General features: G+C 44.9%; 1 protein-coding gene across 3 annotated transcripts in view; it reads right to left on the reverse strand.

The window, feature by feature from the left end:
* Positions 1-2,653: 2,653 nt before the first annotated feature.
* The window catches only part of LOC123746738 (cytochrome P450 2D14), a 41,065-nt gene continuing 17,545 nt past the window's right edge, over positions 2,654-26,173 (reverse strand). For all 3 annotated transcript variants that reach the window (XM_045728498.2, XM_045728499.2, XM_069316835.1), the window contains 7 exons: positions 22,069-22,238; positions 14,091-14,318; positions 10,517-10,628; positions 7,755-7,935; positions 5,064-5,182; positions 4,767-4,907; positions 2,654-4,282 (listed from right to left, as the gene is read on the reverse strand). In XM_045728498.2, coding sequence (XP_045584454.2) covers positions 4,104-4,282; positions 4,767-4,907; positions 5,064-5,182; positions 7,755-7,935; positions 10,517-10,628; positions 14,091-14,318; positions 22,069-22,238 — 1,130 coding nt within the window. In that variant the 3' untranslated portion in view covers positions 2,654-4,103. The remainder of the gene's footprint in view (positions 4,283-4,766; positions 4,908-5,063; positions 5,183-7,754; positions 7,936-10,516; positions 10,629-14,090; positions 14,319-22,068; positions 22,239-26,173) is intronic.

The raw sequence follows: 26,173 nt of genomic DNA on the forward strand, positions 1-26,173 counted from the left end.
TTGACACCTTCTACACCCCATACCTGGACACTCCTCCACAGTACTGCTGTACGGGTGTTGCTTGACACCTTCTACACCCCATACCTGGACACTCCTCCACAGTACTGCTGTACGGGTGTTGCTTGACACCTTCTACACCCCATACTTGGACACTCCTCCACAGTACTGCTGTACGGGTGTTGCTTGACACCTTCTACACCCCATACCTGGACACTCCTCCACAGTACTGCTGTACGGGTGTTGCTTGACACCTTCTACACCCCATACCTGGACACTCCTCCACAGTACTGCTGTACGGGTGTTGCTTGACACCTTCTACACCCCATACCTGGACACTCCTCCACAGTACTGCTGTACGGGTGTTGCTTGACACCTTCTACACCCCATACCTGGACACTCCTCCACAGTACTGCTGTACGGGTGTTGCTTGACACCTTCTACACCCCATACCTGGACACTCCTCCACAGTACTGCTGTACGGGTGTTGCTTGACACCTTCTACACCCCATACTTGGACACTCCTCCACAGTACTGCTGTACGGGTGTTGCTTGACACCTTCTACACCCCATACCTGGACACTCCTCCACAGTACTGCTGTACGGGTGTTGCTTGACACCTTCTACACCCCATACCTGGACACTCCTCCACAGTACTGCTGTACGGGTGTTGCTTGACACCTTCTACACCCCATACCTGGACACTCCTCCACAGTACTGCTGTACGGGTGTTGCTTGACACCTTCTACACCCCATACCTGGACACTCCTCCACAGTACTGCTGTACGGGTGTTGCTTGACACCTTCTACACCCCATACCTGGACACTCCTCCACAGTACTGCTGTACGGGTGTTGCTTGACACCTTCTACACCCCATACCTGGACACTCCTCCACAGTACTGCTGTACGGGTGTTGCTTGACACCTTCTACACCCCATACCTGGACACTCCTCCACAGTACTGCTGTTAAAATATTTCTTAACAATGTAGTGCTGCCCATACCTGGACACTGTTCAATGGGCTTACCTAAAGTTGTATATATCCTGTATCGATAAACTGTTCAACAAGACTGTCATGTTATTCAACATGTCATCCCAATATTTCAGTACCTATAGGTACTATGGATGAACATAAAATATGGAATGTTGCACTAAGAAGTTCACCTTTATTATAGGTCCCGAAAATAGAGGTAATAACCAAACTTGGCTAAATTAGAGGGGAGATGATTGCTTATTTAGGCCTAGGGAGCCGGGTCGGCCGAGCGGACAGCAAGCGGGACTTGTGATCCTGTGGTCCTGGGTTCGATCCCAGGCGCCGGCGAGAAACAATGGGCAGAGTTTCTTTCACCCTATGCCCCTGTTACCTAGCAGTAAAATAGGTACCTGGGTGTTAGTCAGCTGTCACGGGCTGCTTCCTGGGGGCGGAGGCCTGGTCGAGGACCGGGCCGCGGGGACACTAAAAGCCCCGAAATCATCTCAAGATAACCTCAAGATAGGACAGGTTGGGTTTAAGCAGTTTAGTATTTCTGAAGTACAAACCGTGAACTTTTTATTAACATATTAACATGACAACATATGGACACTGGCAAACACTGGAACGTCGTTTAGAAACCTATATGTACATATAGCATTCACTTAAATAGGCCCATGGTACCACAGATATTTTCAGGTAATTGTAGCAATATTGGGAGAAGTGCATAAATATATATATTCGGATCTATCAAACATCATGTCTATCTATTCAAGGTTGGGGGCCAGAAGCCTAATATTGGGGTAAACATCGATAAGCTCTCCTGGTTGACTTTGTCCTCATTTTGGGAAGGTCATAGGCGGATTAAGTAGCTTCCCAGGCACCACTTTTTCCTCCCTTTTCTTGATATGGCAAGTGATACTAATTTCCAAACTTCCTAAATACCATATTTCATCCTAAGAGTCACTCCTGCATATTTTCTACTTGGTTAAACGTTGTTTTTGTACTTGAGAATGGTCCAGGACGGACCGAAACGTCGTCGTCCCTTCACCTTCTAGTGTGTGGTCTGGTCAACATTTTTCAGCCACGTTATTGTGACTGCATAACTGCATAACATGCCATTGTCTTATGGTAGAGACTGTGATCCATTGGACTTTGTATTTTAATTAAAAAAATGTGAATTACGTAAGCTTCATGACCACCACTGGTACTCAGAATGATGAAATTATCAGTATAAATGGTTATATTTGCAGTAATATTATTTTGTTAAAACATAAAATTAGTTTACACATAGCATTCATGAGACATGAACAATATAAGACAAAGTTCGCCACTCTGAGCTGTTCCTGTGCCAAGAGACTGTACTAATTCTTTAAAAAATAGTTTATCCGAAACATAATCAATTAAAGCGTATGGTCAACAAAATAATAAATACTCAACTGACAGTCAGATAATAAAGTAGTTGGCTGTCCTGAGAGCCAGGGACTTTTTCACAGAATTGAATGTCAGTTTGGCAAACGAACCCTTTAAGGATCTTCCACTACATTACATCTGTATTTAAATTACATAATAAATAATTAAATTACATCTGTAATTTCCAACCATTTTAGGACTCCTGCCCAATTTTCTAGTACTGAAAAGACACTTTTATACTTGAAAAAATAGGAGTAAATTTAAAAACAATCAAATCATTGAATGTTTTATTTAAATATTCTTTGAACATTACAATTTTGACAATTTTTGCAAAAATTCACAATGTGATTTTGTTTTGAACTCGTCCATCATCACATTTTTCTTTCTCAAAATTTAGTGACTTAAGGTGAAGCTTGTTGCTACATCTCAACAGACAGCTTGTCAATTCGCGACTGTATCTGCCAGCCATTCTCATGCAACCCGTTCTCGCAAATTTAATAAGTCAATATTGACTTATTAGTTGCGTGCATAGGTGACATACTAAACATAATAGTTTCCTTTGAAAAGCTTCATAGAAAACACCGACCTTACCTAACCTACTTAGTATGTTAAAATAAGCATCTTATAGCTTCGTAATTACAATTGTTACTTAACCTATTATAGGTATAGGTTAGGTAATGATTGTAATTACGAAGCAATAAGATGCTTATCTTAACATACTAAGTAGGTTAGGTAAGGTCGGTGTTTTCTATGAAGCTTTTCAAGGGAAACTATTATGTTAAGTATGTCACCTATGCACATATTTAATAAGTCAATATTGACTTATTAAATTTGCGAGAACGGGTTGTCTCATGTCATCCTCGACATTTAGCCTGCTTCTTCACTTTGTTTGAATGAGAACAAATGTTGAAAATCTAGTCTCACAGAGATAGTGGAGGAGTAAAGAAGCCTAAATATGAAGGCAAGCATGTTGACCTTGGGATATGATTGATATAGTGCATGTTGACCTTGGGATATGATTGATATAGTGCATGTTGACCTTGGGATATGATTGATATAGTGCATGTTGACCTTGGGATATGGTTGATATAGTGCATGTTGACCTTGGGATATGATTGATATAGTGCATGTTGACCTTGGGATATGATTGATATAGTGCATGTTGACCTTGGGATATGATTGATATAGTGCATGTTGACCTTGGGATATGATTGATATAGTGCATGTTGACCTTGGGATATGATTGATATAGTGCACCCCAGAGTTTATTCAGAGGATACAGATTGTAATGCACAAGAGACGAAATATTTTGCCACAGTATAAATGTAAAGCCGAATTTGTTAACTTTTTTTTTTGTATTCAGAATCATTGGGTGACATTGTTGACATATAATTGGCGACCATGTTGCCATAGAATTGATGACCTTCTTAACGTAATATAGGTGACCTTTTCTTCGTAATATAGGTGGTGGTTTTAACATAGTGTAGACTACTTTGTTGTTGTTATTCTGTTATATACAATACAGTGCACAATATCAATAAATGACTCATTGATATCAAAGAAGTCTTCGAGGAATTGAACTCTCGCTGGCTCTTAGGTGAAGTTTAGGTTGAAAATATCAATGAGAACTCTAGTATTTTCATCTACACTGAAGAGCTAAGTATACTGTAGTGTTTACATTAATCTTGTTGATGCCGTAAACTTGCCAAAGTAGATACAAGAGTTACAGAGGCGACCTGAGGTGGGCCATGGCGGTGTAGGTCGGGGGGGCGTTGGAGGTTGGGCTCTTGGTGAAGCTGCCTTTATCTTCCACGATAGTGAAGGAGAAGCGGTGCAGGAGGCAGGAGAAGAACATGAAAAGCTCCATCCGGGCCAGAGGTTCCCCTGCACACTGTCGCTTTCCTGCGGAGGTACAAGTGACCACTTCGTCAACATCCCTGCCCTTGTGTGGCAGTGCACAATAGAAAGTTGTTTTCACGTATCCACACATTAAAACATTGATTGTAACCATGATATATATGTGCTTCAGCCTACAGTTTAGACCTATTGTCTTATGTATGACCCTCTGTCCTGCGTGACAGTGAATACTAGCATTATCCTCACTTTAATAAGATTATCAAAATCCTCAGATTAGGCAAAATTGTAATTAATTTTGTCAATAAAGATGTTAATAATAATAAACTTCGTCAACAGTACAACAAGTAGTAACACAACCGATTCTTAAATGTAACATTGAGCAATGAATGACATTACAGCGTAATCCACTTCTTCCAGAGAGTGTGTGATTTCCCTATAATAAATTCATACATTATAGCTGTATGGTTCCAATGGCCTCTGGACGCATCTTCTCAGCGAATTATTCAGTGCCAGCCCAACTTAAACTTACCTATGCCAAAGGGAATGAATGCCTCGTTCTTGATAAACTTTCCGTTGTCGTCGAGGAAGTTCTCAGGGTCAAATTCCTTCGGGTTTTTCCACAGCTCAGGGTCCGACAAGGCGTCGTCAGCGTTAGCCAAAAGCACCGTCCCTGCAAGAGTAAGTAGTAGTTCCTTAACGGAACTGTTATTTCACGCAACAACGACAGCACCGCTTTGGGAATTAACGAAATTAGTTTTTCCATGAATCGCTGAGGATACAGAGTACCAGTAAACACTGCACCTGAGAGTAATCACACCCAAGTTACCTTTGGGAATGTGGTAGCCAGCGAGCATGCAGTCCTCCAGAGCAGCGTGAGGCAGAGAGAAGAGCACCAGGTTGAAGGTCCTCTGTACCTCGTGTATGGTGGCCTGAGTATAGGGCAGCCTGTAACACGGTTCAGAAATATGAGGATTATCAGAGGGGGGGGGGAAGGGGTGTGGGAAAACTTTCCCCCATCACCCATAGATTCCTTAATACAACATCCAGAAATAAAAATGCTGCTGTTGTTGTGTTAATAACTCATAAAATACGATTACATTAGTGAGCCATGAAAGGGATGGCGTACGGCCCACGCAGGAATATCCATGCAAAAAAAAAAAAAAAATAACAAATTTGCTACAGAAAACCATAATTATATCTTTTCATCGCCAAAACACGATTACTTAATTTAGCACCAAAACCAACGGCCTGAGGACTGAATATCACACACAATTTTCTTCCCTAAATTAACTACATTGTCATTTATTAAAGGAATTAAAAACAACTCCTTCTGATGATTAATGGCGGATAACATTACCGGGTGATAATGTACCCAAAATGGTACGTGTACCCAAAATGATAACATTTTGGGTACACGTCCCTGATGTGGGAAGGAGGAGGAGGAGGAGGAGAGTCGCTGCGGTAACTAAACAGCAACACTTCCTCTCAGTCTAGAACACAGTGTGACCTACAAACACAAGATAGGGACGCTATTTACCGCCACGACTTCGCTAAACATTGGTAAATGTATCATTTTCCGGTTGACATATAATTATTACAGTTATGGCCATGTTTGTGTACTTTGTAGTTAACCGGTTAAGCAGCGAACTCACTTGAAAGGGTAAGCAACAATAAATGTTAACTCTTAATTATTTTCATGTTATATCTGTGAGTTAGATGTTGTTTGCATCTGTTTACGGTGTAATATTCCGGCAGGTGAAATTGTGACTACATGAAGTAATAAGTGAACTGGTGTAACACACGACACACGGCGACGCCATTATCACCCGGTAATGGTGCTGCTAATGGTGCCATTATCACCCGGTAATGGTGCTGCTAATGGTGCCATTATCACCCGGTAATGGTGCACCTAATGGTGCCATTATCACTCGGTAATGGTGCCATTATCACCCGGTAATGGTGCTGCTAATGGTGCCATTATCAGCCGGTAATGGTGCCATTATCACCCGGTAATGGTGCCATTATCACCCGGTAATGGTGCCATTATCACCCGGTAATGGTGCCATTATCACCCGGTAATGGTGCCATTATCACCCGGTAATGGTGCCATTATCACCCGGTAATGGTGCCATTATCACCCGGTAATGGTGCCATTATTACCCGGTAATGGTGCCATTATCACCCGCTTATGGTGCCATTATCACCCGGTAATGGTGCCATTATCACCCGGTAATGGTGCCATTATTACCCGGTAATGGTGCCATTATCACCCGCTTATGGTGCCATTATCACCCGGTAATGGTGCCATTATCACCCGGTAATGGTACCATTATTACCCGGTAATGGTGCCGCTAATGGTGCCATTATCACCCGCTTATGGTGCCATTATCACCCGGTAATGGTGCTGCTAATGGTCCCATTATCACCCGGTAATGGTGCCGCTAATGGTGCCATTATCACAAGCTAATAGTTCCATTATCACCCGGTAATGGTGCCATTATTACCCAGTAATGGTGCCATTATCAGCCGGTAATGGTGCCATTATCACCCGGTAATGGTGCCATTATCACCCGCTAATGGTGCCATTATCACCCGGTAATGGTGCCATTATCAGCCGGTAATGGTGCCATTATCAGCCGGTAATGGTGCCATTATCACCCGGTAATGGTGCCGGTAATAGTGCCATTATCAGCCGGTAATGGTGCCATTATCACCGGTAATGGTGCCATTATCAGCCGGTAATGGTGCCATTATCATTATAATGGTGCTTTCACAACCATGTGCTCCTTCTTGTATATAAAATTATATAAAAAATCTTACATGTGGATTTATTAGTTATCTGGTTTATAACATTTAAGAACCGGGTAGCAGGATTGTGTACTAATGTGGTGAGGGGCCTCCAAGTTTTCACTTGACCGCTTGTAAGAAGGTGGATATTTCTGAGTAAAGTATATGTCCAAGATTGAAGTACAAGCCCAAGAATGTTTTATTCTATAGATAACATTTTGGGCTGTCAGCTATATTACAATTGGTAACATTGGTAGCAGAGGTGGTCTAGACAAGTGAAATTCGGACATATTTTATTAAAAATAAGATACAGCGAATGTTGGATTTCTGTAACAAAAGGATTGATGGCATTATGAATTTTGAAGAAATGTAGACCACTTGTACATTTTACAATCATAATTTTATATATATGGCATATATGGCATTATATATTATATATATTCGCTGGCAGTCTCCGTGGTGTAGTGGTAAGACACTCGCCTGGCGTTCCGCGAGCGCTATGTCATGGGTTCGTATCCTGGCCGGGGAGGATTTACTGGGCGCAATTCCTTAACTGTAGCCTCTGTTTAACGCAACAGTAAAATGTGTACTTGGATGGCAGGGGATCGTATTCCAGGGACCTGCCCGAAACGCTACGCGTACTAGTGGCTGTACAAGAATGTAACAACTCTTGTATATATATATATATATATATTTAAGAAATCATGCACTTTAGAGTACTGGTACTTACTTCTCCATATCTGAGAAGCTTGGTAACCTGCCATCACCCACAACTGTGTTCAGCTCCTGCTGGACTCGCTCCTGGACGGCCGGGTGCTTGGCCACCAGGTAGATGGCCGTAGTGAGGGTGCTGGACGTGGTCTCCATCCCCGCCACGAACATCTCCATCACCACTCCTGTCATCTGGTCCACTGACACCAACATCAATGTGACTTTTTCCTCATATATATATTACATTTTTATTTTTTATATTATTCAAAATTATGTTACAATGAAACATCTCATCAAACTATAAAATTATGGTTCGTTTGGAATTGAATTGATATTCAGAGAAACTTTTCTAGTTTAATGAGTTTATTATTTATATATCTATTTGATGGGGTACCTGGTATTGCCCTGGTCTTTGTCTTATTCCCTCCCTCCCTTTCATTCTCTCTCCCTAGCTCCCTTTCATTCTCTCTCCCTAGTTCCCTCCCATTCTCTATCCCTAGCTCCCTCCTGCTCTCCCTCTCTTCCTTTCCTCCTATTCTATCTACCCCTCCTTTCCTCCCATTCTGCCTCCCATTCACACTCTTCTTACCATCGCTTCCGTTCACTTTTCCTCCACTTTTCTCTCTGCCTCCTTTTCTCCTGTTCCCTCTCCCTCTCATTCTCTCTCCCTCTTTTCCTCTTAATCTCTCTCCCTCTTTTCCTCTTATTCTCTCTTCCATTTTCTCTACCTCCTGATATCTCTCTCTCTCAGAACATGCAATATATGCACCAGAAAACATACAACTTGACTGCAACATTATTTGTTTCTATTGTTGTTAAGTTGATGAAACTCCATGGAAAACCAAACCAACATTTAACCTTCCTAGGAGCTACTCCAACTTAAGTATGGTCATAGGGGTTGCCAGTCCTTCTCATGATTTTTCCAATGCAATCACAAATCACCATTGAAGTTCGTATGAGTCTAACCACAAGAGTCTTTTATAGATATAGATATTATCTTGATCTTGATCTTGATCTTGATCTTGATCTTGATCTTGATCTTGATCTTGAGGTTATCTAATATTTTTTTTCCCCTAGTCCTGGACTGAACCCTGGAAGTCTAAGTGAGATGAATGTATTAATATATACTGAATGTATTAATATATATGTATATAATATATATATATATTAATATATATGTATTAATATATACGGTGTTGGTGTGTTAGTGACGGTGCTTCAGCTCATCAAAAACGGCTTCATAAGTGTGAAGAAATTGTGTCTATATCTAAAAATTAAGATTGTTCTTTAGGGAATGTGTCAGTTCACCGAGTTGCACTCTAGCAGCGCAAGAACCCCACCTAAAGTGACACCCTCAAGAGATATGACCTAATACTGCTCAGCCTCTAGAGATATGACCTAATACTGCTCAGCCTCAAGAGATATGACCTACTACTGCTCAGCCTCTAGAGATATGACCTAATACTGCTCAGCCTCTAGAGATATGACCTAATACTGCTCAGCCTCAAGAGATATGACCTAATACTGCTCAGCCTCAAGAGATATGACCAACTACTGCTGAGCCTCAGGAGATATGACCTAATACTGCTCAGCCTCTAGAGATATGACCTAATACTGCTCAGCCTCTAGAGATATGACCTAATACTGCTCAGCCTCTAGAGATATGACCTAATACTGCTCAGCCTCAAGAGATATGACCTAATACTGCTCAGCCTCTAGAGATATGACCTAATACTGCTCAGCCTCAAGAGATATGACCAACTACTGCTGAGCCTCAGGAGATATGACCTACTACTGCTCAGCCTCAAGAGATATGACCTAATACTGCTCAGCCTCAAGAGATACGACCAACTACTGCTGAGCCTCAGGAGATATGACCTACTACTGCTCAGCCTCAAGAGATATGACCTAATACTGCTCAGCCTCAAGAGATATGACCAACTACTGCTGAGCCTCAAGAGATATGACCAACTACTGCTGAGCCTCAGGAGATATGACCTACTACTGCTCAGCCTCAAGAGATATGACCTAATACTGCTCAGCCTCAAGAGATATGACCAACTACTGCTGAGCCTCAGGAGATATGACCTACTACTGCTCAGCCTCAAGAGATATGACCTAATACTGCTCAGCCTCTAGTGATATGACCTAATACTGCTCAGCCTCTAGTGATATGACCTAATACTGCTCAGCCTCAAGAGATATGACCTAATACTGCTCAGCCTCCAGAGATATGACCTAATACTGCTCAGCCTCAAGAGATATGACCTAATACTGCTCAGCCTCAAGAGATATGACCTAATACTGCTCAGCCTCAAGAGATATGACCTAATACTGCTCAGCCTCAAGAGATATGACCTAATACTGCTGAGCCTCAGGAGATATGACCTACTACTGCTCAGCCTCTAGTGATATGACCTAATACTGCTCAGCCTCTAGTGATATGACCTAATACTGCTCAGCCTCTAGTGATATGACCTACTACTGCTCAGCCTCCAGTGATATGACCTACTACTGCTCAGCCTCTAGTGATATGACCTAATACTGCTCAGCCTCTAGTGATATGACCTACTACTGCTCAGCCTCCAGTGATATGACCTACTACTGCTCAGCCTCTAGTGATATGACCTAATATATGCTCTGGGCATTAGGGAGCTTTATGTCTGCTCTTTTTCTGTCAGTCCTCATCACTTGTGATTAAAAATATTCTCTATATCATAACATTTTAAGTAAGTATTATATATTTGTTTCATGTATGGGTGTTCAGAGAGATAATCTTACTGTTGAAGTGGGATTGTTCGCTGCCACGATTCTTGATTTCTTGGAGATAAACAGATGTCAAGGAATTGTTGGAGATTAAGTCCTTATCAGCCATAAAGTCTTGTAGTTCATCCTGGAATGATGAAAATTTATTATTTTACTACTGCTACTGCTGCTGCTACTGCTACTACTGCTACTGCTACTGCTGCTGCTACTGCTACTACTGCTACTGCTACTGCTGCTGCTACTGCTACTACTGCTACTGCTACTGCTGCTGCTACTGCTACTGCTACTGCTACTGCTGCTGCTACTGCTACTACTGCTACTGCTACTGCTGCTGCTACTGCTACTGCTACTGCTACTGCTATTGCTACTGCTGCTGCTACTGCTGCTGCTACTGCTACTGCTGCTGCTACTGCTACTGCTACTGCTGCTGCTACTGCTATTGCTACTGCTGCTGCTACTGCTACTGCTACTGCTACTGCTGCTGCTACTACTACTCCTACTGCTTCTGTTGCTACTTCTACTACGAGTTACTGCTACAAATTATATTAATAATAATATAATAACTTATAATAAATCCCACACTGAGGTATTTGTGAAATTTAAGTAAAGAATTACACCAAACCTTTCGCACTCTCCTGAGTGCTTTGTCAAGGTCTGAGTGTGTGGACAGGGCGAGACTTACATCTCAACCACTAATGAAAATTTGACTAGTCGTTGAGATACAAGTCTCCTCCTAACCACACACTCAGATCTGGACAAAGCACTCAGGAGAGTGCGAAATACTTGGTGTAATTCTTGACATAAATTTCCCAATAACATAAATGTGGGTTTTCATCCTGTGTTATTAGGTCTGTGAAAAGGCAATACCATTACCAAATAATAATAATAATAATAATAATAATAATAATAATAATAATAATAATAATAATAATAATAATTATTATTATTATTCACACTAAATCTCCACACCCTTGACAATCAGAGAGATAACCAAGAGATAACCTTAAGTGATAACGGAAAAATATATTCCGAAGCGAGATAGTGGGGGACATGGAGGATACGGGGTGAGGGGGGAGGAGGGATAGGGAGGGTATGGGATGAAGGGGGAGTGGGGACAGGGGGGGGGGGGGAAAGGCGGGAGGGGGGACATGGTGGGAATGGGGGAGGGGTGATAGGGTCAGAATGGAATGGGGGGGTGGGGAAGGGAGGGTTGGGTGAGCATTTGAGTGGGGGCAGGTAGGGTGAGGGGAAGGGAGGGTTTCAATGCAGAGGGGGGTGGTGGTGTTGCCCTCCACTCCGGTGTTGCTGGGATGCTGGTTGTGGGTTCCCCTCTTGTCTCTGGGACTGTTGTGTTGGGGGCTGCGATTTCTTGGTTTACTCCTCTCTCCCTGCGCTTCCTCCTTGCCTCTGCTGCCCTGGCTCTCTCCTCCTTCGTCCTGTCCCTCTGCAGGAATACTTTTTTGTATCCCTCCACATACTGCAGACGACTGTTCTTTTCTAAAATAACCTCTTTGGAGGCCTTGTTTGTTAACACCACCTTTACCAGTCGGTTTCTGTCCTTGTTTTACCAGCCCAACCTGCAAACCTTTTCAATGTTTTGTTCAGCCCCTTCTATCTGTAAACCCTTTAGTAGCCCATGCACTGCCTCTCTATCCTTGCTATTCCATTCCTGCCTATTGGATCCGTCCTGCTCTTTGATGCCTACAACTACCACTGATCTTTTTCTCTCCATCAGCTGATTGGTGCACCTTGCTGCTTCCTGTGAGGTAGCTGCTTGCATGGCTACCTCCCTCACTGTGTCCATTGCTTCTGAGCTCTTTCTCAGTCTTTCTGCAAATGTTTCAGGTACAGAGGCATTTCCTTCCAATGCTCCAATCCCACCTTCCCTTTGGATGATAATCTGATGCTCGGTCTCTTTATTTTTCTCTGTGAAGGATTTGATCTCCTCCCTTGCTGATGTCAGCTCACTTTGCAGGTTGTTAATTGTAATCCTAATTTCATGTATCTCCCTCCTTAATTCCTCCAGAACTTGGGTTAACATTTCCTTTGTTTAGTCACTTTGACTATTCCCTGTGTCCCTGTTGCATCTCCCTGCCATTTTGTCCCTTGTCAAGAGAGAGAGAGTAAGATAGAGAGCAAGAGAGAGAGAGAGAGAGAGAGAGAGAGAGAGAGAGAGAGAGAGAGAGAGAGAGAGAGAGAGAGAGAGAGAGAGAGAGAGAACAGAGAGAACGAGAGAGAGGGAGAGTGGTGTGTGTGTGTACTCACCTATTTGTGCTTGCAGGATCAAGTATTGACTCTTGGATCCCGCCTATTCCGATGTGTGTGTGTGTGTGTGTGTGTGTGTGTGTATTCACCTAGTTGTGTTTTCGGGGGTTGAGCTTTGCTCTTTCGGCCCGCCTCTCAACTGTCAATCAACGGTTTACTAACTACTTTCTTTTTCCCGCACCACACACACACACCAGGAAGTAGCCCGTGACAGCTGACTAGCTCCCAGGTACCTATTTACTGCTAGGTAACAAGGGCATTCAGGGTGAAAGAAACTTTGCCCATTTGTTTCTGCCTCGTGCGGGAATCGAACCCATGCCACAGAATTACGAGTACTGCGCGGTATCCACCAGGCTACGAAGCCCCTATGTATGTGTGTGTGTGTGTGTGTGTGTGTGTGTGTGTGTGTGTGTGTGTGTGTGTGTGTGTGTGTGTGTGTGTGTTTGTGTGTGTGTGTGTGTATTCACCTAGTCGTTTTTGCGGGGATTGAGCTTTGCTCTTTTGGCCCGCCTCTCAACTGTCAATCAATCAAATGTAATTAACTACTAACTAATTTTTTTCCCACACATCCCCCCCCCCCCCCCAGGAAGCTGCTCCGTAACAGCTGTCTAACTCCAAGGTACCTATTTACTGCTATGTAACAGGGACATCAGGGTGAAAGAAACTTTGCCTATTTGTTTCTGCCTGGTCCGGGAATCGAACCCGGACCACAGAATTACGAGTACTGTACGCTGTCCGCTCAGCTACCAGATACACCCCCCTCACTCAGTTGCCAGACCCCCCCTCCCGTGTGTCAGTGTGTGTGTGTGTGTGTGTGTGTGTGTGTGTGTGTGTGTGTGTGTGTGTGTGTGTGTGTGTGTGTGTGTGTACTCACCTAGTTGTACTCACCTAGTTGTGTCTGCAGGATCGAGCATTGACTCTTGGATCCCGCCTTTCGAGCATCGGTTGTTTACAGCAATGACTCTTGTCCCATTTCCCTATCATACCTGGTTTTAAAATTATGAATAGTATTTGCTTCCACAACCTGTTCCTGAAGTGCATTCCATTTCCCCACTACTCTCACGCTAAAAGAAAACTTCCTAACATCTCTGTGACTCATCTGAGTTTCAAGCTTCCATCAAGCTTCCAAGTGTGTGTGTGTGTGTGTGTGTGTGTGTGTGTGTGTGTGTGTGTGTGTGTGTGTGTGTGTGTGTGTGTGTGTGTGTGTGTGTAACCACCAAATAATCTTTTAAATTATTATTGTTAATATTAATTGGGATCAGGTAGTGTGCTCTATAAAAACACGAGCAAATCTGAAAGTACTAACACCTAATCCACATCTTACCTTCATAAACTTAATAATATCCTTGACTGGTGTAAGAACTTTCAGAACGGGAATGTACATGATAGCCTTCATCATCCCGGGAATGAAGACGAGGGGATCCAGCAGGTTGAAGTCGGCCGGCTGCACGAAGGTCTTCAGCAGCTTGGCCATCTTATCGTCGTCGTAGGAGTACCTCTTCCCCATCACCATCCCCCACAGCACGTTCACCACCGACCGGTTGAAGAATCTCTGTAACAAGTTAGTGAAGTTAGTGAAGCGTGAGTTAGTGAAGCGTGTATACGGTTTGTTGTGGGTCGTAACATGGTGTAAGATTGTTGGGGGTCGTAAGATGGTGTAAGATTGTTGGGGGTCGTAAGATGGTGTAAGATTGTTGGGGGTCGTAACATGGTATAAGATTGTTGTGGGTCGTAACATGGTGTAAGATTGTTGTGGGTCGTAAGAGGGTGTAAGATTGTTGGGGTCGTAAGAGGGTGTAAGATTGTTGTGGGTCGTAAGGTGGTGTAAGATTGTTGTGGGTCGTAACATGGTGTAAGATTGTTGGGGGTCGTAAGATGGTGTAAGATTGTTGGGGGTCGTAAGATGGTGTAAGATTGTTGGGGGTCGTAAGGTGGTGTAAGATTGTTGTGGGTCGTAAGATGGTGTAAGATTGTTGGGGGTCGTAAGATGGTGTAAGATTGTTGGGGGTCGTAAGGTGGTGTAAGATTGTTGGGGGTCGTAAGGTGGTGTAAGATTGTTGGGGGTCGTAACGTGGTGTAAGATTGTTGCGAGTCGTGTTACGGCCCTCTCGGGACGCAACGGGGTTCTTGCTCTGATGTTGTTAGAGGAAGATATAGGTATCCGTTCCCAAGCCAGTAGTGGCTATCAAGGGATGAGATCCGTGACGCAAGTAACTTAAAAGGGAGTAGGGAAAGAAAGTTAAGAACTTAATATTATATAATGTCCACCATCACCATTTAAATATATAAAAGTAAAACGTACACAAGGGGGAGGGGTATTAACACTTTACAAAGGGGATCAACACTGTAGTCTTCTGCTGGAGACTATGGATCCTCGAAGCTAGGTGCTGAGTCCGCGGTGCTTTCTTCGTGGCCTCAAGACGTGTCCTCTGAGAACGCCGAGCCTACCCTGGCCACAGGTCAGCCACAACACAGGTCCACTGGGGGCACCGTCGTGGAGGCCGTCAACCACACGTCCAGCAGGTCTGCTGGCAGGTACTGAGCCACCAAGGCTGGTACGGCCACTCCACGAACGATAAAAAGGGTACGCCCTAGACAGGAGTCTCGTGTGATATCACCAATCACCCTCCTGTCCTCAATACCCCAGTGGATTATCGTCTCCAACCGTCGGTCCCGGGTAAATCCTTTCACTGCCACTCCATTGGCAGGCTTAACACACCACAGTGTTCTTCCGGGGGGGGCGACGTCACAACAGCTGCAGCAAACTTCACAGTATGGAGACTGGCTGCCTCGGGTAGACTGACTTCACCTTCAACACAGTGGTCCCAGGTCGGCTCTGTAAGCAGACACGTCATCAATAACTGGGACACTAATGCACCACACTCACAGGCTCAGATACTAACGCCTGACGTATCCAGTCCATAGATGGCGCTGTCGTCGGAGCACCACCTCACCAGAGGTCAGGAGCGGCGGTGTTGAGCGCTGAACCAGACTGGAAACTGGTCCTCGAGGCCAGTACACGCTGTCCTCACTAGGTGTCGTCGTTCGTTTGGCGGGGGTTTCAGGAGCTGACCCACAGATGGCGTGTTTGTCACTGCTCCATGCTCGGACGCTGGATCCGGGTTCGTAACACCTCCCCACCAAAAAGAATTTGGTTTGGGGTTCTATAAAAAGAAACACAAACCAAATTAGTACGACGACACAACTCCAAATGGACACACATGCTTTATAATCTGGGATGTCGAGGCTGTCACGTCTACAGAACTGTACTGAGGAACCCTGGCACAAAGGGAACTTGATAATGGCAGGCGATGACCTGCCTGACGTAATCTTCCACACCTCCTCTGCGATGGCAAACAGGGGCATCATCACACACCTCTCTAGTGAGGATCCGTGTAGACTCGATCTGGGGTGACTCGACACTTCCCTATGTCGTGGCACTGATGATGGCTGAACACAGACGGCATTTCTGGTACCGATCCGGTAGTCCTTCAGAGAGACGGGAACCTGGAATACAGAGGTCTGATAATTCAGAGTGATAGCGACCGTGGGCAAGGCAGTACTTACTACATACTCTTCTACTAGGCCCACACCTAGTTCCAACAGGGCTGCTTGCTCACCGAAGATGGCATTCGCTCTGCCCCCGTCAGGTCGACCAACGTTCCGTATAACGCTGTGTTGAGGCTCAGCAGTCACGCGGGGGGTGTTAACCTGTCGGAAACAGTCACTCATATTATCACATATCGTACCTCCTGTATCATCTATTACCTCCCAGGTCCCTTCTTCAACTGCAACACTTGCAGTACAACTCTCCAATCCCTGGGACCTCTTCGCGATGTTCATGGGAGCCATCATTCGTCGGGTCGTCCACCGGTCCTCACTGAGAGCACAAACGAGAACACATACGAGAATCAAACAAAGTATCACTAAGAAACATGAGGCCAATTGAGGGATAAGCTTCCCGAGCCAGTCATGTCCATAGCCGGCCACATCCACACGCCTGGCTTGGACCGAAGAGGGCACTAGACCTTTTGAACACACCGCACCTACCTCTGACGTCTGGGGAATCTCTGGCTGGTTCACTACATGCTGTAACTTGCCATACCGCAAGCACACATCCGCCTTCGCTCCAGACTCGTTGGTATCCGTGGGTGCCCGCACACAAGGCCTCTCTTCTTGCTCAGGTACCTCTGCCTTCTTAACTTCATGTTCCTCGTCGAGAGAATCAGGAGACACTGCTAGAATATCGTCGATCTGCGGGTGAGAGGACAAATTAAATATGTTTACATCCGGGTCTGTCTTTACCTGGACATTACCATTGCCTGTTACCTCAGACCGTGCTGTTCTGGTAGACTCGTCCGCAACCTTGGGACGATTGGTGCTCCAATCGGTCACCAAGTCGTTGGCTAGTACCACGTCAATCCCAGCCACAGGGAGGGTATCGACTACTGCCAACGCACATGTGCCGCTGAAATAAGGCGAGTCGAGATGTACTGGCACTAAGGGGGCGAAATACTGCGTTCTCGGAAACCCAACCAGGATAACCTCTGGTCTCCCATCCACACTTACTCCCTCGGGTAACGAGCTCTTCACGATCAGGGACTGGGCTGCTCCACTATCTCTGAGTACTACAATTGATCTACCAGTATGATCACTCGTTACATACCCGGTTGAAGTGTGAGAGGCCAACAAACTTGGTCCTTCCTGCGTCGTCGTAGACTGGTTTCCTACTGGTGATGTAACACAGCTCATCAACATCACCTCCCTTCGTGCGCTGCCACCTCTTCTGCCTCGGCACCTAGCAGCTATGTGTCCCTTCTGCCCACAAGTCCAGCACACCATATTCCTCCTCGGGCTCCGGTGTTTCGGACTGCTAGGACTTGTTCTTCGGGGGCTACTTGGGGGCGTCTTCTTAGCACTTCGTGGGACGGGTCTTTCTTCTTCTTCGTCGTGAGGTCTGTCAAACCGGCGCTGGTAATTCCTCGAGACGTACTTAGCAGACGGCCTATGAGTCAGGATGTACTCTTCAGCCATGGTGGCTGCCGCACTCAAGGTCTCTACCTGCTGTTCCTCCAAGTACGTCTTGAGGTCTCCAGATAAACAATCCTTGAAGTCCTCGAGCAGAATCAGCTGTTCGAGGTCTTCCCTGGTCTCCACCTTCCGAGAGGCACACCATTCTTGAAAAAGTCGCTCCTTGATGGTGGCGAATTCGGTGAAAGTGTGCTCTGAGGTCTTCTTCAGGTTTCTGAACTTTTGCCTATATGCCTCAGGTACCAATTGGTACGCCATGAGCACCACTTTCTTCACCATATCGTAATCGCTGGAGTCGTCAAGGGATAACGTAGAGTAGGCGATTTGGGCCTTCCCAGTCAAGACTGACTGTATCATGATGGCCCAATTCTCCCTTGGCCACTCCAAAGAGGCAGCGACTTTCTCGAAGGCTGCAAAGAATTTTGACATCTCCTTCTCATGGAATTTGGGGACCATTTTGATGTTGCGTACCGGATCGAAGCTACTGGTGTCCGTTGTTTGCCTCCGACCACCGCCTAATCGCAATACTTCTAGTTCATGTTGTCTCTCTCTTTCCTCCCTTTCTCGCTCTCGTTCTTCTCTCTCTCGTTCTCGTTCTTCTCTCTCTCGTCTCTCTTCTCTTTCTCGTTCTTCTCTCTCTCGTTTCTCTTCTCTTTCTCGTTCTTCTCTCTCTCGTTCTCGTTCTTCTCTCTCTCGTCTCTCTTCTCTTTCTCGTTCTTCTCTTTCTCTTTCTCGTTTCTCTTCTCTCTCTCTCTCTGCTTTCCTTTCTTCTAATTCTAAACGTCTCATCTCTAATTCTTTATCTTGTCTCTCTCGTTCCATTTCTAATTTCTTCCATTCTATTTCACGATTGATCTCTAGGGCACGCATCTTGACTGTTAGGAAGCTGATATTAAGCTCGCCTGCATCACTGTCAACGTCGCTGCCCTTATCTTCCTTTTCCGTGGAAGCTATGTCTGCACTTTCCTTTGTACTAGGAGTCTCGCCTTCCTGTTTCTCTTCTGCCTTCAGGTGCCGGTGTACCTTGGACAAGATCTCCACACGGGAATCACTGGCACGGATCTTGATCTCCAGGTAGGCGCTCACTAGTACAAGCTCTGGTTTGCTCAGATATTTTAATCTGGCAAGACAATCCTCTCTGTTCAGAAAAGCCTGAACCTCGTCCAGATCATCGATGGTAGCTTTGTCTGCCATTGTCACAGATGGAACACTTAGCACTTAACACACCGAGCACTGTTCTACGCCAATATTACACTTTATCGCACCAAACACTGCACTTGCCAATATTGCACGTAATCACTTCGGGCACCACACTACCCAATATTACACTGAGTCCAAGCGAACACTTCGCTCTACAATATTGCACTGAATCACTGAGCACCGCACTAGTCAATATTGCACTTAATCGCTTAATCACAGCGAGCACCGCACTGCACAATATCGCACTTAAGTCACTCTTTAGCACCGCACAGGACGTATAACGTCACAATCGTCACACAGGGGGAATTATTTACAGGGATTACGCCACTTCACCACCCCTGTCAAACATACTTAACAAGGGGACGGATCCCGCTGGGGATGCCAATTATGTTACGGCCCTCTCGGGACGCAACGGGGTTCTTGCTCTGATGTTGTTAGAGGAAGATATAGGTATCCGTTCCCAAGCCAGTAGTGGCTATCAAGGGATGAGATCCGTGACGCAAGTAACTTAAAAGGGAGTAGGGAAAGAAAGTTAAGAACTTAATATTATATAATGTCCACCATCACCATTTAAATATATAAAAGTAAAACGTACACAAGGGGGAGGGGTATTAACACTTTACAAAGGGGATCAACACTGTAGTCTTCTGCTGGAGACTATGGATCCTCGAAGCTAGGTGCTGAGTCCGCGGTGCTTTCTTCGTGGCCTCAAGACGTGTCCTCTGAGAACGCCGAGCCTACCCTGGCCACAGGTCAGCCACAACACAGGTCCACTGGGGGCACCGTCGTGGAGGCCGTCAACCACACGTCCAGCAGGTCTGCTGGCAGGTACTGAGCCACCAAGGCTGGTACGGCCACTCCACGAACGATAAAAAGGGTACGCCCTAGACAGGAGTCTCGTGTGATATCACCAATCACCCTCCTGTCCTCAATACCCCAGTGGATTATCGTCTCCAACCGTCGGTCCCGGGTAAATCCTTTCACTGCCACTCCATTGGCAGGCTTAACACACCACAGTGTTCTTCCGGGGGGGGCGACGTCACAACAGCTGCAGCAAACTTCACAGTATGGAGACTGGCTGCCTCGGGTAGACTGACTTCACCTTCAACACAGTGGTCCCAGGTCGGCTCTGTAAGCAGACACGTCATCAATAACTGGGACACTAATGCACCACACTCACAGGCTCAGATACTAACGCCTGACGTATCCAGTCCATAGATGGCGCTGTCGTCGGAGCACCACCTCACCAGAGGTCAGGAGCGGCGGTGTTGAGCGCTGAACCAGACTGGAAACTGGTCCTCGAGGCCAGTACACGCTGTCCTCACTAGGTGTCGTCGTTCGTTTGGCGGGGGTTTCGGGAGCTGACCCACAGATGGCGTGTTTGTCACTGCTCCAGGCTCGGACGCTGGATCCGGGTTCGTAACAAGTCGTAACATGGTGTAAGATTGTTGGGGGTCGTAAGATGGTGTAAGATTGTTGGGGGTCGTAAGATGGTGTAAGATTGTTGGGGGTCGTAAGATGGTGTAAGATTGTTGGGGGTCGTAAGGTGGTGTAAGATTGTTGTGGGTCGTAACATGGTGTAAGATTGTTGGGGGTCGTAAGGTGGTGTAAGATTGTTGGGGGTCGTAAGATGGTGTAAGATTGTTGGGGGTCGTAACATGGTGTAAGATTGTTGTGGGTCGTAAGAGGGTGTAAGATTGTTGGGGGTCGTAAGGTGGTGTAAGATTGTTGGGGGTCGTAAAGTGGTGTAAGATTGTTGGGGGTCGTAAGATACTCGGTGGTGTAAGATTGTTGGGGGTCGTAAGATACTTGGTGGTGTAAGATTGTTGTGGGTCGTAAGATACTCGGTGGTGTAAGATTGTTGGGGGTCGTAAGATACTCGGTGGCGTAAGATTGTTGTGGGTCGTAAGATACTCGATGGTGAAAGATTGTTGTGGGTCATAAGATACTCGGTGGTGTACGATGGTTGTGGGTTGATGGTGTAAGATTGTTGTGGGTCGTAAGATACTTGATGGAGTAAGATTGTCGTGAGTCGTAAGATACTTGATGATGTAAGATTGTTGTGGGTCGTAAGATACTTGATGGAGTAAGATTGTCGTGAGTCGTAAGATACTTAATGATGTAAGATTGTTGTGGGTCGTAAGATACTTGGTGGTGTAAGATTGTTGTGGGTCGTAAGATACTTGGTGGTGTAAGATTGTTGTGGGTCGTAAGATACTTGGTTATGTAAGATTGTTGTGGGTCGTAAGATACTTGGTGGTGTAAGATTGTTGTGGGTCGTAAGATACTTGGTGGTGTAAGATTGTTGTGGGTCGTAAGATACTTGGTTATGTAAGATTGTTGTGGATCGTAAGATACTCGGTGGTATAAGATTGTTGTGGGTCGTAAGATACTCGATGGTATAAGATTGTTGTGGGTCGTAAGATACTTGGTTATGTAAGATTGTTGTGGGTCGTAAGATACTCGGTGGTATAAGATTGTTGTGGGTCGTAAGATACTCGATGGTATAAGATTGTTGTGGGTCGTAAGATACTTGGTTATGTAAGATTGTTGTGGGTCGTAAGATACTCGGTGGTATAAGATTGTTGTGGGTCGTAAGATACTCGGTGGTATAAGATTGTTGTGGGTCGTAAGATACTCGATGGTGTAAGATTTTGTTATGAAACGGGTTATATCGATGTTGGCACATTGTATAAATTATATTAAATGATTTAATACACAAAGATGAATGAATTAAGATGGATATAAACAAATAAAAAAAGAAATTCAATACTTTCTTGAACTCATCTAGAGATATCTCCTAATAAATGTTTACTTGTCAGTAGATATCTTGCTATACAAGCTTCAAATTGTTCGTTTGAATACCACTTTCATATGGTAAGGTATTATATTATCATGGACAGAGAGTTTTCTATGTCAAGATTACCTTAGTCAAGGGGCAACAGTGTCTATGCACCAGGCAAATTGGTTATCTCTTCAGAAATCATCAGCTTAGTTTTCCTCATTGTGGCTATCATCAACAGCCATGTTGATGATAGCCATTGTGGCTATCATCAACAGCATCTCCTCACCTTCATGGGAAGGGGCTCTCCCTTATGCTGCTGGATGTGGTTCATCAGCTCCGCCACCTCGTCCACCATCAGGGGCTCGTAGCTGGTCTTGCCGAAGCCGAGGTCCCGCAGGTGCCGCAGTACGAACCGCCGCTGTTCCTGCCATCGCTCGCCAGTCGCGCCGATGATCCCTGAAACAACACCACGTGAGAGTATAAAGAATATTGTACTTGGAGCGCTGGGAGTTATTAATAAAGAGAGTATATGGAACACAGAACATTGCTATGAGAGGTTGCAAGCTTCAAGAGATGAGATCACAGTGAAAGTGAAAGAGATGAGATCACAGATTGAATGGTGCAAGAGACCTCAGGTCACAAAGTACGAAAAACTGCAAGAAATGAGAGACCACAGATAGCAAGTTACAAGAGACCACAGACTACAGGGTATGAGGCGCCACAATGTTTGGCGAAATCGCCCCGAAATCGTTTGGTGTTTGGCAATCGCCCCGAAATCATCTCAAGATCATCTCAAGATAACCCACTTGCCCACAACTTAGATGCCAGTCACACTTTGCCTCGAGTACCTATGTTGAATAAGTTTGGTTTACTTAGTAATATGACTTGTTATGACTTGTGCTTTAACATAACCTAATTAAATGATGACTAATTTATGGTGATTATGTAATGTTGTATATTATGTGTTAGGTAGATAATTTTTCCCCAGTAATATGGTGGTTTTACTTAGACTTTTACTCTACCCTAGACCTTCTATTTGAATTACTTGAGGCCAGGATTTTCACTTATTAAATGGGGAAAGTTCTCCACCCTGAGCCTTACTTGGGAATCATAACATAAAACCCCTTTTAAAAGTAAATACTCAGGATCTTACTAAATTAAACAATGTAAGAATAACAATAACTGTGTTCTAGAAACTCCTGACCAGCGCTGCAAGAAACATCTTTGCCATGCAAATCTACTGAAGCAGTATCAAAGTAATCCATAAATGGCATTGTGTTCTGGTTAACAATTCAAAGATAATTATCCTATGAGTGACTCCTACCTTGCCAACACTACCATGGATTGTGATAATAGTGACCCAGTGCTATTTAAATTTGAAATCCTAAATGATCTATCAACTTATTTCAAAAGCTCTGATACCGATTCGGGTGCTCTGATTGCTAAGTTTTTCAACACTCATAATAAGCTGTTCCAAAACACTCCCCGTGAATGCATTATAGTCCTGTATGACATCCAGCTGCACCCTGACATCGTTCCAATCAAACAGCCTTTCTACCACATCGGTCTGCAGAAGAGGGAAGCGATGCAATGAGAAGTACAGTACCTCATTATTCACGGACTAGCAACATTATGTGGATCCCCTTGGGCTTCACCCTGCATCCTCGTACATAAACCTCACATGGTAAGACTGAGCAAAGGACAATCGCAAATTAAATTTGTCTGTCAGAGTCAAAGACCGTTGCCACGCATCGACGGAATTCATGTCACTGGAAATGCCAAGTTCCAGTCTCAAATAGACTTCTTAAAAGGCTATTACCAGACAGGATTAACGGAATGTACAATGCATATATCTGCCTTAATTACTCCCTTCGGCCTCTTCAGGTATGAACGCTTGCGTTTTGGACTGCAATGCACCAGATACATCCCAGTGGGCAGTCACCTTAATCATCCAAAATCTTGGTGATTTTGGATGATTTAATCTACCTACATCTACCTGGACATCATTGTTGCTACTGACAACTGGGAACAACATCTACACCAGTTACAACAACTCTTCGACAAGTTTCTCCATGCCGGTCTCATCATTAACCACGGCAAGTCCACCTTTGCTAAATGTTAAGTAAAATACCTTGGTCATATCACAGGCAGTACTGCACTTAAGCATCCATCAAGAAGTAATTCACCAGCATCCACAGCCATCTACATGTAAACAAGTGATGACATCTAGTAGGACTAGCACCTTTTTATAGAAGATTTTGTAAAAACTTCAGTGCAGGTGGTACCCACTTAATTAACCTCACCAGCAAACACACACAAAAATTTCGACCACCTCCCAAGCCACCGTTTTCAACCAACTGAAAATATTATTGTGTTCTAATCCCATTGTTGCCTCGCCAGATTTGAACAGCCCTTCATTCTTCATGTCTATGCCAGTAGTATGGGCGTCCGGGGCATACTGATGCAACACAGAAATGGAGAAGTTCAGCTTGTCGGCTACTACAACTAAAACTGAAACCACATCAACAGAACTACAGCATCATTGAGAAATAATTATTAGCCATTGTTACAGTATCAACACCATTGCTGGAGTGAGGAATGGCGATTTCGGCGCCATCTATGGACTTGCACTCCAACCCCAAGGCATTAAATGAAACGCAGACAACGCCATCTGTTGGCAGAGGTGTGCATCTGTGAAAGGCTCCTGTTTCATACCTTACTTAGGAGGTGAGGTTGATGATGACGACCTCTGGTGAGTGATGTAAAGATATAACACCACCTAGATTGTGCATTCAATTACAATTCCAGTTCCCTGGAGAAAGGTTGGCACCCGTTGTTCTCCCAGTATGCTTTCTGTCTGGCTAATGACTTGTATGTTCACAGAGGTGACGTGAAGAGTTTATTGTGCTGTGGAAAGCAGTTAACCTTGGGCAGTCTCGAACTCCTGACGTGTTCCTGTGAGGACAAGTGGCCGCCGTTGGTAGTAAGGTGTGTGTTAGCTGTTGTACTTCTTCAATGTTGTGTGGACCAACGTACCCGGGACTTGGCCAAGAGGAGTTGTAAGACGACAGTAGTGACCATCTGCATAGAAGTGCTGCTATTGTGTTGCTAGAGACGTGTGCCAGGGTGTTAGTGACCCATGTCAGCGTGTTGCTGAAGCCCCTGTGCCAGTGTGTTTCTGGAGAACAGATGTGTGAAGAGCAGAGGTGCCATAGGCACAATCAGAGAACACTGTATAAACATCAGAGGTCCGCGGTTGTTCAACGTCCTCCCAGCAAGCATAAGAAATATTGCCGGAACAACCGTGGACATTTTCAAGAGGAAACTAGATTTATTCCTCCAAGGAGTGCCGGACCAACCGGGCTGTGGTGGGTATGTGGGCCTGCGGGCCGCTCCAAGCAACAGCCTAGTGGACCAAGCTCTCACAAGTCAAGCCTGGCCTCGGGCCGGGCTTGGGGAATAGAAGAACTCCCAGAACCCCACCAACCAGGTATCAACCAGGGGTATTTGGACATTGTGACGATGCAGTGTGTGGACTGGCCCATGTTGAGGAAGGTGAACTCACTGGAGATTACCATTGAACGTGGACGACGTATACTTGAAGATAGCGGACTCGCCGGGTTTTGACGAACACTGCACATATATTAAGTGTCCTGGGTGAAGGCGACACTGTGTACATAAGTGTACTTATACTTATGTAAATAATATATTGGTAAAGGTGTAATTGCGTCTTGTTTACCTCTCTTTATTCCTTGCACTATGACTTGCGACCGCCAATTCTCGAGAACTTGCAATTGGCTTGGGGTAGGATCGTAGAAAAAGCTATAAGGCACATTAAGCAAAAAGAACCCGGTTCCTGGCTCGAGAAGCCGTAGCAGCCATAGTTCTATGTCTTCAGCAGTATGAAACATATCTTCAGGGTATGTTTTAACCTGAAAATTCTTGAATATTATATCAAGAAACATGTATATAGTGTAAATACGTTTCGCACATGTGTCCTGACCGAGTGAAACGGCCCCTCCACGAATTATTCAGAGTTGTCTACTCCCCCCCCAGACCCCCAGGTACAAGCACTCACCAATACCATAGAGTCTGGCTCGAAGGCAGTATTACTTGTGACCCCTGACGGTTTGTTGCTGGAGCCCTCTGCCAGTGTGTTTCTGGAGAGCAGATGTGGGGTATTTGGACATAGTGCCAATACGGTGTGGGACGGGCCCTTGTTGAATAGGGTGAACTCGCCGGTGATGACCATTGAACATAAACGACTTAAACTTGAAGATATTGGACTCATCGGGATTTGAAGAACACTGCTGATATTAAGTATCCTGTGCGAAAGAGACACTGTGTACATATGTGTAGCTATATGAAATAGAAAATATATTGGTGAAGTT

Source organism: Procambarus clarkii, chromosome 85 (genome assembly GCF_040958095.1).
Source record: "Procambarus clarkii isolate CNS0578487 chromosome 85, FALCON_Pclarkii_2.0, whole genome shotgun sequence".
Taxonomy (NCBI): domain Eukaryota; kingdom Metazoa; phylum Arthropoda; class Malacostraca; order Decapoda; family Cambaridae; genus Procambarus; species Procambarus clarkii.